An 11,250-nucleotide genomic window follows, 5' to 3' on the forward strand; every position below is an offset into this window, starting at 1 on the left:
GTACCCCAAGTGTCGGCAGCCCGAGCCCTGACATCTGGAGACCGATGTTTCACGCCAGCAGGGCAGGGGAAGGTGGAGTTGCCTCCTCTCTGACAGGAGACTGCCACGCTTTGGAGGGAGCGGTCAGACCAGGTGCCTTTGCTGTCTTCTGGCCTTCATGTGGTTCTCGTGCTCCTGGGCAGCCCCATCTCTGTTGGCAGTCTTTCGTAAACAGGGGTTTGCAGAAGTGGAAGTTGTTTCTCCCTCCTGGTGGGAGCACTCACCGGGGCTTTGTTGTCAGAGAAGCAATGGGGAGCGCTCCTGGTTGGATGCAGCTCCCTTGGCAGATGCTTGTGCTCGTCTTTCGGCCCCAAGGTCTTACTGGTGCCTTCCCCCCACCCAAGCTGTGCTGCTGGCTCTTGTGAAATGGAAGTACGGAGGGAGGGTGGTTTTACCACAGCTGGGAAGTTCCAGTCAACCCGTCAGGGGAGTTTTCTTCCTGGTTCTTGCAGTTACAGGTTTTCAAACAACCCGGCAAAGAAGTTTTCCAAGGAAATGTGACTGAGGGAAGTGCAGGGATGAGCTCTCATTGCTCTCTGTGTGGATTGTGTCTGTCCTCAGCCAGCATGCAATAGCTTTCAGATGAGGAATGGGACTATTCCAGGCTGCAGTGGGCAATCAGGATCTAAACTCAGTTTTTTTTAAGGCAATCAGGTGAAAATGTGTGGTTGGAGCCTTCTTGGTCGCTTACTCTTTGAATTCCGTGCTGTCCTCTAGTCTGAATCTTGCAGTGTTTTTACTGAGGCGTAAAAATTAAAGGGAGAAAGCAGATTGTCCTCACCCACATAGACACCTTCTCCCCAGCTCAAGGTGAACAGACAAAATCTCTGGGGGTGCGTTGTTTTATTAAACGTGTATCAGATATCCAGCATTAGGGGAGCTGTGTACAGCAAATGGCTGCAGGTACCTGGGGCTTGACCAGTGTCCCCTGGAAGGGAAAAAGGAAAAAAAGGTGACCATGGGGACTTGTTTCCAAGTATATTTATTTGTAATTTCTCATTGTCCATTGCTGTATGTGTGCCTCGGAACATTTAGCTCGCAATGCTTCCTCCTCTTCTCCCCGTCTTACTCCGCCTGGTTGTCTTCCTCCACTGCCTGTTCCTACTCCTCTTTATTGTCATTCTTTTACCCTTCTTCTCCTCCTTCTGTCTGCCCTCCTGTTTGTTGTTGCTCTAGTTGTCCTCTTCCTCTTCCTCCCCCTTACTCCCACTCCTCCTCCACAACTTCACCCTAATCCTCTTCTCCTGTTAGTCGTCATTCTCCTGTTCAACTTCTTGCTCATCCTCTTCTTGTTTCTCATCCTCCTCCTTCTCCTCTTTCTCCCCCACCTCCTCCACTGCCTCCTCTTTGTTCTGTTCCTCTTCATCCCGTATGTCATCCTCCTCTGCCTTCTCTTTGTCTTCCTCCTCCTCCTGTTCCCATTCCTCTTCATTCTCCTCCTCCATTTTCTTCCTCTTTCTCCTCTTCCTGCCCCTCTACCTCCTCCTCCTCGTCCTTGTCCTACTCCTCTTCCTCCGCTTCTTTCTCTTCTTTCTCATGTTTGTTCTCCTCCTCCTGTTCTGTATCTTGTTCCTGTGTTCTGTTCCTCCTCCTGCTCATCCTTCTTCTCTCCCTATTTTTCCTCCTGCTCCTAGTCCTGTGCCACCTGTTCCTTGTGTTCCTCCTCCACCTCTTCTTTCTCCTCCTCTTGCACCTCCTCATGTTCTTCCTCTTCCTTCTGTTCTCTCTCTTCTTCCTCCTTGTTCTCATTCTTTTTCTATGTTCCTCGTCCTCTTCATTCCCTTCCTCCTCCTGCTGCCGTCCACCAGTTCATCCTGTTTGTCTTCTTTCTTTTTCTCCTCCTCCTGTTTGTCCTTCTGTTAATTCTCTGTGATGGGGTCATCACAGCCTGGTTGGTTGGGTGTCTGGGACTCAGTGATGGATCAAGGGATTCAATTCCCCATTTAGAAATGGGTTTCCATATGCCCTTTCCTTGTGCCAGCGTGACAGAAATGACAGGCTGACAGTGGGGGTTTTAAAGGGTTTGTGGGTTAGAGAGAGCAGGAAAATTAGCTCGTTCCACTGGGCATCCAGTGGGTACCTGCCCATTATTAAAGTGTCGTTATTTAAGTGCTGTTAGTTTTGGGTATATAGGGCAGGTGGAAACCCACGTGGCTCCGTGAGGTTCCCACTGTTCCCATCCAGTTTGATGTGTATCAAGGCAGAAAGCCTCTGCCCCACAGGAGGGGAAGGCGTCATTTTCATTTCCTCCACCAATTAGCCCTTGGATGAGAAGAGGGAAAAAGTACTGTTTGATTTTATAGACGGTGCTCTGCGTGCTGCTGCGCTTCCCAGTTGCGTGCCAGGGTCATCACAACCTGGCTGGCCAGGTTCCTGGGACCTCTGAGGCCCATAAGGAGCGAAAAAATCAGCCTGGCACCCAGGAACCTTGAGGCTGATAGGGAGCGGGGGAAGAAGTCTGCCTGGTGCGCGGGACCTCCAGGGCCTGATGCAGAGGGGAAAGGGGACTGATAAGTGACCAGCTTGGTCGCAGGGCATGGCTGTTTGCCTCATAAAATGGCATTCGTTTTGCTAACTGTCCTACCAGGTGTCAGGAGGATGGGGGTACCGGTCACAAGTGCAATTGTGAATTGCCTTTCGTAAGTACTGGGACGGCAGCAATGCAGGGCCCAAGTACCAGGTTAGGCTTGAGGCTACTGCTTTTACCCTGGTTCTCCCAGGCAAAGCACAAGCGGAGACGTATCCCTGCCTGCAGCTTCTCTGAAGGGAGTGCAGCAGCTCTTGCCTGTTCCCAAGGCACTGGGTGGCTCCAGCCCATACAGCATCGGCATCGGTATAAACTGTGCTGGCTCCAGCTTCAAAGGCTTGGGTGATGGCTGGGACTCAGCTCATTGGGCAGAACTTTTTATTTCCTCAGTTAAGTAAGTCTGTTTTTTCATCTGCAGAAATGGCTGTGGATTTACCGAACCAAACACCATTGTTCAAGTGGGCACTTGTGTCTGTAAACCATACTCCTTAAGTATTACAGGGGTTGAACGGGGGAGCATCTTGCATAGGAGAGGGTGGTGCATCGCTCTCAAATTCTTGCGGCAGTCCTATTTGAGCGATGGTTTCAGTGGGAGTCCTTCCTGAACGATCCTTTCCTGGGAGGACAGCGCGATGATGGAGGTAAAAGTGTCCCCCGCTGAACGGAAGGCTTCTGGGCCAGCCCTAGGGGCAATTCTTGGCCTTTGAGGATAATTTTCAGAGTGGGGAGAGGGGTACTATCACGAAAATTTTGCAGCTGGGCTGTGCTGTCCGAGGAGAGAGGCTAGGACACAAAGTATAGAATTACAAGAGTAATTCTCTATTCATGCACATGGGGTGTCCCAGTCAAATTGGGGCACCCCGAATGCAGTTTTATACATGGTTCTTATGCCTTTCAAGCATTCAGGTACAACACGATTTGATCAATCGCTACTTAACACACACATATACTGCTGTTTTGCAAAGCAACTCTAATTCTGTGGTGTCACCATCCATCTGCTTCTTTCTGGATCTAGACGTCCCTGGAGTCAATCTTTCTACAGTTCCTTATCTCTGATGCCAGCTAACAGGAGGGTTTCACAGAGGAGTTGGAGGGGTGGGATGCTGGCGTGATCGGGGTAGTCCAGGGGTATCCTTTCTTCTTCAGGGTGGGGGCTGTCCTTCTGCTTCTTGCAATGAGCCATGCTTGCTGAACCACGGCTATGCAGTATACAATGTAAACCGTATAGATCTTCAGAAAGTTCATACAGTTTCATAGTCTAAAGACTAGCTGGTACAATAGTCAGGGAATGAGCTTTTTCCTAACAGTCCCTCCTTTTCTTTTGACCCTCAGGGTCACACTATTCACTATTTTAGTCGTAAGTCGAGTGCATAAGGTCATACAACACTGTAAGCACACGTATGTAATTGCAAAGCAAAACAAGATAGTGACTACAACAACCCAAATCCTTTTAGTTCACAGTCCTCTACCTAAGTCTGGGAGCCAAGAGGTTAAGCACCCAAATAGATTTAGGGGCGATTCCTGCCTTACTTCATCTAGTATTTTTAAATGAGTCTTTTTCTCGTTTCTATCAGTTTCATTTTTCTGGTCTTGATTTACATAAAAAACCCATCAGCTGTTATTCAGTAATTGTCACGGATGAGTGTTTTAGATCACTTAAAAAATTTGTAAAAGTGCGACTTAACAGAGTTCGATGGCAAGGTTCACTCTGTTACTTACTACATGGGAGAAACATACAAAGGAAGATCTTGTTAGAATCGATTTAGAATGATTTACACAGAGATGGGAGGTGTGGAAATGTATCACAAAGGGAGGCCCTCCTGTTGAGTCACAAGGTACAGAGTGGACCCCCTTGCTTTCAAAACTCCATCTCAGTGGGGAGTCTAGGTGCAGCTGGATCCAGACTTAGTCCCAGACTTGGTCATCAGTTTATGGCTAAAAGACTGTGTGTGCACAATCAATCCTTATATCACTTAGTTAAGATTTCAAAGATTTCCTTCGGGAAATGGATCGCTGGGCTTGGAGGTCATTTGGGGAGTAACTCCTCCTTCCCTGCAGACATGAGCATTGTTTGATCTTTGGCCATGCATGGTGAGCTGCCCTGCTCAGCATATCAGATCAGCGTATCAGAACACAGAGCTGCACACCCCCTCGGCATGGCCTCCCCATCCTGTTGCTGATGTCTGTGCTGATCTGTGCTGATTGCCTTCTTTTCACCTGTGGTTCCTTGCTATGCAGAGTTCGTCATTACGTAGAACTTGCCCCACCGCCATGTTTGAGACATAACTCTTTCAGTCTCTCACAGGGCCTCTCCCCATCGTCCGCCTGCCCCCCTGGGCTGCGAGGAGGAGCCGGGCGAGCATCGCCTCCATCTGCCACGGTAGACGCTGTCGTGGAGCAGGCATCGCCTGGCCCCGACCATGTCGCGTGTCCACTACAAGTTCTTCTCCAAGCTGAACTATGATATGGTCACCTTCAACGGCCTCTACATCTCTCTGCGTGACCTCAAGCTCCAGATCATGGGCCGCGAGAAGCTGACGGTGGCCAGCTGCGACCTGCAGATCACCAACGCCCAGACCAAAGAAGGTGCGTGGGGGCAACAGGCACGGGGCCTCGGGGACTGCCCGGCTGGCGGCGTCGCAGACGACCCCGCGACGGCCATGGCCTGCGGGAGCCACGCTCTGCCCTTTGTGGCTCATCCCCACGTAGCATGAGTCAGGCTGGGGGCCATCCCGCCAGCATGCGGGAGGACCGGGAGGGCAAGCGTCACCAGGGATGAAGCGGGGTGGGAAGCGATAATGTGATTCGGCCACGATCGGTAGCTGTGACTTGTGTTGGGGACCTCACAGAGCTGTTCTTTTGTAGTTGCTGTTCTGACAACTACCTTCAGATCTGTGCTTTAGACGCGGAACTAGGCACAGAAGAACACGTGGTTGATGGGCAATGTATAGTGCTTACAAAAGTTTTGGTTTCCTGGAAATTCTTCTAGGTAAAATGATAAGGAAATGCGGGAGGAGATCCTTTAATAACAAACCTCAATGAAATCTTCAGAGAGATCTGGCAGACAAAGCTGAAAGTGATGGAAACAGAACAGATGGCTAGTTTGAAGAAAAAAAAGTGGTCTTGGTGACTTAGTTTTGTCTTCAACTCGTTTTATGCCACTGCATGGGTATATCAGTGATACAGATGCTTCTTGAATCTTCCATAAGGGTGTTTTCCATGTGAAAAGGCAAAAATCCCCCAGTGGTTTTCAGAGCAAAGCTAGAGAGTACATTTTGGTGTAATATGTATGTATGCCAAGTTTTTGGTTTATATGCATAACCGTGAATTTCACTTTTTATTAATCAGATGTAGATGCTTAAGCTCACCTTCAGAAGATAAAGGAAAAATGTAGACCAGGGTATTCTGCCTAAAAGGGATGTTTGGAATTCTTCCATGTGGACATAAAGGACTGAGTTTTTATAACTTTGCCTGTGCTGGAGTCCTGCCTAAATGTTGAAATGATCTTGGAAAGAACAAAGTGAACCTTGAGTGAAGATGGCCTACTTGCTCAGATTTTTCCAAGCACTCTAAGCCTTTACAGTTCAGTAACTGTTACTTTTCATAATGGAAATCTAGTAGGAGAAGCAATGTTAATATCAGCTAAAAGGAAACAGGATTTTAAATATCAGTGGAAAAAAATGATAGGAAGGACTCTGTTTAAGATGGTGGGAAGGCAAAATGGATGGTTGGGACCTATTTTAAAAGTAGGGAAGGAGTGTGGGTGTCCTCTTCCAAGCTTACTATGGAGGCATGTTCTATAAAGGCAGAATTGCCTTCCAAAAGCCTCTAGGCCAGAATGGTGCATTTAAACTTGCCTCCTTTGAATCCAAAATCTGGATTTCTTGACCTGTCTTTTGTAATAGGATGTTCTCACAGTATTGTGGAAGAACTGCAAACTCCAGAACTCGGGTCTCTTGAATACTCTTTCCTGCCCTGTACCATTCTGACTCAAAACACTTGGAGAACGTGCAATTCTGCTTGTCAGGCAAAATGCAAGAAAATATAAAAGCAAAAATGGGTCTCAGAACTGGTCTTAGATGAATAGTTTTAAGGAAGAATAGTGCTCTTAGAAGACTGTCTCTTGAACGCAGAACTTGCTTGAGTTCAGTGTTGCAGCATGCACTTGACAGTTTTAGTAATGCCACAATGTGATGTCTTCAAAAAAACCCACGTGCTAACTGTGAATGAAATCATTTGGCCTCACAGCTGATGTCAGTCTGTCTGTCTGTCTACTGGAATGTCTTCAACACTGTGCAAACGTAGCATTTTAGAGAAGACTTTTAAGCAACTTTTAAACCTTGTCCTTCACCGTGGCATTTTGTGTTGCAGTGCTAGTATGGGGGATTGCTTTGATTACACCTCCGAGTGCAATTAGTTCTTGGGCTGCCGTGCAGCATTATTGTGTAGAGCTTTCAGAAAGGGTATGGAGTCCCCTGTTTCCCAGGCTGAGCTGAGGGTAAGTCATGTACCCATTCAAAAAACAAGATGTTACAGTGGACCTCATGCACTGCCTGTCTGGCAGTCAGCTGCTTGGAATCCGTCAGCAGCAGGTTTGGGACCTCTCGGGGGTGTGCTGTCAGCTGGGTTAATGTCCCTTGGCCAGGTGCTTAGGGCAGACTCCGTTTGGTACATTACCACGTTGCCTCCAGCATTGCTTTCGCTTTCCCAGTCCCACGCTGAAGCAGCGAGCAGTGCCAATAAGACATGAAGGCATCAGGCGGTCTGTATAATCAGATTAATGATTGAAAGTATGTCAGATTTTATTGACTCATCCTTTCAAAGCAATACAGGTGCTCTTTTGGAGCACAGTACTGTATGACAAAAATGCAAATGAAAGCTCCATGAACTGGTTGACCTACTGAGCTAGCTCATTGAGGAAATGATGATATACCAGTTGTAGGTGAGATCAGGGATACCTGCTTGGGTGGAAGCTGAAAATCCAGAAACAGTAGTCCAGTCTGTTCATCAGGATGTTTCAAGGCAGTGCTTTCAGTGCAGCTACACAGATTATTTGTTTGTCGCAAAGCGTGCAAGTGGTGTTGATTAGAAGAGAGCTAAAAACTCACATTGTGAGAAAGCGTATTTTTAAGCGCTAGGGGGAAAAAGTGTTCTTGGGAGTTACCCTCTTTTCTGGTAGAGACAGTCTGGCATGTTAGTAGTCATTGTCAGCTCTTACCCTGCAAATCCTTTCCCCAGTAGCATAATAGCTGGTTGGCAAGGCATCTAAGGCTAGTAAAGGCTTTTCTTTGTCATTTCACATATAGGCTTGCTTTCCAATGACTTCTGTTCTGAAGAGCTTCTGTACTTTATCTGGGTGAAAATACTTCTCTACATAGTGCTCAGAGAGGTGCTTTTGCACTGCTGTCAGACTCCAAATGGTGGATTAAAGCAGGCCGTAAAATAAAGTAGGAGCTTTTTTCAGTAACCTGTTGATAGCATACATATGAGAGAAATTATTAAAGCTAGCAGATTTTCAGAATTATAGGTGAATTTAAAAATGGGATTTTTAAATGGTGCATTCAATGCGAAGCAGAGCATAACTTGAGCTGCTTGTACTTTTTTGCAGGAAGAAGGTTGTGGACACTAATGCAATAGCTGATTTAAGCTTTCTGAGTCCATATGAGGCAGCAGTCAAAGTGGCTCTTGTTTAACTTGTCTGCCTCCATGAAATACTTCTTTCCCTTGGGTCTTTCAAGCATACTAAATTTCTTGTCTTTTAGACTGTTAGGTCTCTTCTGCTCTTGGCTTTAAGACAACATCCAAATCTTCCTTTGCTTTTGCAAGCTTTCTGAGTTAATGGGATCCTTATTTTTAATCACAGGTCAGATTGACAAAAGCCCAGTAGCCCCTTACTGGCCATCACTGCCAGTAAAACAAGTGTCGTGCTATCAGGAAATAGGAATCAACAATGTTGTAACCTCCAGCTTTGCTGAACATTTCTATTGGAGTGCTGCTTGGACAAGTGTGAAAAGTAGCCTTGTTGAGCATGACATGACTGCTCACTTTGCAGATGTGGAGTCATGAGGTGAGGCAGTGTGACACTGCTTTGCAGGTCCTGGTAGTTACTGAGTCTCTGCTAGGGGATGCTGCTGCCTATGGGGAATAGGTTCCTGCTGGGAGACACCAGTTCAGTCTGAGAGTTGTTAGACTAAGCTGGCGTCTGTTAAATTCAAATTGAGAGGGACTTCAGGAAGAGTGTGCCAGATTTAGTCCTTCCCTACTTAAAAAAAGAAAAAAGTTGACTTTTTAGTCGACATTGTTTGGCTTCACCTCTAATAAAATTTCATCACCAAAATTAATTCAGTTAATTGAGGCAAAGGAAAAATAAATGTATTAAAGCCAGTTAGTATCAGGCCCCTTCACAGAACTAACTCAGCAATGGACTCTGCTGTATGTAAACACTCTTCCACAAATTCTCTGACATGGTGACCAAGCTGGTGGGATACTTCAAGTACCAAATACAAATAGGTGCCGTGGTAAGTGTCCTATACAAAGAAAGCCTTTCCTTCACCGAGCTATTGTCACTCTTCAGCTGATGCATTTAAATGTGTACTGATGGACTTTTAAGGTGAATTCATTTTTATATCAGTCTGTTACTAGATGGCTGGAGCTCTCTTCACGGTGCACTTAACGAGCGTATTGAAAACAAGCATATATTGAGAGAGAGAGAAAAATGCATGCAAGGATAGTCTATTCAGAAGGCAGATGTCAATGCTTCTCTTCTAAAGGTCAATGAATTGTCACCAAGTACTAGAAGAGGACTTATTCCTCTTTTTGCATCACACAGCTGTTGGGCGTGTTCGAATTGACCTCTGCAGGCTTGCATCATTTGTGAATAAATGCATTGGTTGCTGTCCTCATATATACAGTCTCTTCCTAGGCGAGGTGCTGCCACTTGTAAATCTGCTGCAGAACTAGAACAATCCTCAGTTCAGCACAGGCGTAGCAAACTCCTGCCTTTTTGCGGAGCCACTGTTGCTTGTCCTCTGTCTCTGAAATGTCAGTCCAGCGGTTTGTGATCTGGACCAGAAAGAACGCTCTGTATGACTCCATTCAGCAGGTCGAAACAGCTGGTTTGGGCTTCTAGATCTGCAGCTTCCATGATGTCCCAGTTGCCTGCTTGGGCCTCAGTACTGCTTCAGCTCCTTCTCCATCAAAAAGTCCCAGTGCAGGCCTTTCTTGACAGGTGGCTGTGGAAGGGTTAGAGTTTCGTTTTTGAGAAGAGCTCTAGGGGTTGCTTTCAGGGTATATGACTTCTGTAAAAGCTTTTGTTTTCATCATTAGTAGTCCTTTCTCCTACAATTTGAACCTACTTGGAAGTCCAGAGGAAGCTTGCTGTTCGGTTCCCTAGGGGGGAAGACCAGGAATTAGTTTCAGCTAAATGATTTCTCAGTTTTCTGAAGAAGCATTCTGTCATTTGGAAAGAGAAGTAAAATTTTCATTTCATTGTTGAAATAATGTCTTCTGGTAGGTGAGTTTTGGGGTAAGAGAGGTTCCTGCCTGTAGGAATAATATACTGAAAAATGAAGCATAAATTGTGAAATATTCCTGTTTTGTGTGTGATCACTGAGCAAAACCACCCTGACAGAGCTTGACTAGATATACAGCATCTTTGCTTTTCAGACCATTGTTCTGATTCGGTCTGCAAAGGTAAGAGCTTTTAATGTTTAAAACTGTAGGCAGATTACAGGGAATGGCTGCTGATAGTGATTTAAAATATTTAGTCATATCCAGCTTGCGTAAGGACAATATAAAAACCATTCTCATGGAGAGATCTTTGCATTTTAAGCTTACTCAGTCAAAGTGTCTCAGGTAGTTTGGTTTTTTTGTTTGTTTGGGCCTTATGTAGAAGGTCAGAAGGCTTTCCTCCTCTTCAAAGACTAACATGGTGTAAGCCAAGGCAAAGCATGGGTAGCTTCAGGCACACACTCTTTTCAAAAGGCTTTTCACGGCTGTCTTCATAAGGAATTTTGTTTGAGTCTCTCTGCTCTGCAAAATGAATCGCAAGAATTCATAGAATCCTAGAATCATGGAGTGGTTTGGGTTGGAAGGGACCTGAAAGATCATCTAGTTCCAACCCCCCTGCCATGGGCAGGGACACCTTCCACTAGACCAGGTTGCTCCAAAGCTCAGGGACGGGGCATCCACAACTATTGACATCCAATTCACGTCCCTTGGGTTAATTCAAACGAGATGATAAGCTTCAGAGGGGAGATAGCACTTTAGTTGGAGCCAATTCTGCCCTACTTGTGAAAGCAAGCTCAACCCCCCCCCAAATTTCTGTGATCCAAACACTAGCATTGCCGGTTTTGTTTCCATTTCCATGTAAAGCGGTGTTGTTGATGGGTTAAGCTCCAAGGAATAGACAGAGATGGCAGGCTCTCTTCTGTGTTCTGTCAGTCTTGACCACTAGCAGCACAGGGGAACTGATACAGTTAACAGCTATGAAAGCAATGGTGCAGAGTTGTCATGCTTTAGCTGAGGGCCTCTTTTGTTGCAGGACAAGCTAGTCAGACTTCAGAATCTGGTTTATGCAGGTGAGACTTTGCTGTGGTTGGTTTTTCTCCAAAGCTCTATTGGTTTTGTAGCCTAACAGAAGCAAAAGCAGCTTAAGCTAGATCAGGAAAGAACCTCATGCATTA

The 11,250-nt window shown here is 46.2% G+C and overlaps 1 protein-coding gene across 1 annotated transcript in view; it reads left to right on the top strand.

Moving 5' to 3' along the window:
- Nucleotides 1-4,884: 4,884 nt before the first annotated feature.
- LOC128135758 (E3 ubiquitin-protein ligase RBBP6-like) overlaps nt 4,885-11,250 on the top strand; it is a 29,793-nt gene continuing 23,427 nt past the window's right edge. Inside the window, 1 exon segment of the mRNA XM_052774821.1 lies at nt 4,885-5,152. Within this exon segment, the coding sequence (XP_052630781.1) occupies nt 4,987-5,152 (166 nt within the window). The 5' untranslated portion in view covers nt 4,885-4,986.

Source organism: Harpia harpyja, chromosome 24 (assembly GCF_026419915.1).
Source record: "Harpia harpyja isolate bHarHar1 chromosome 24, bHarHar1 primary haplotype, whole genome shotgun sequence".
NCBI lineage: Eukaryota > Metazoa > Chordata > Aves > Accipitriformes > Accipitridae > Harpia > Harpia harpyja.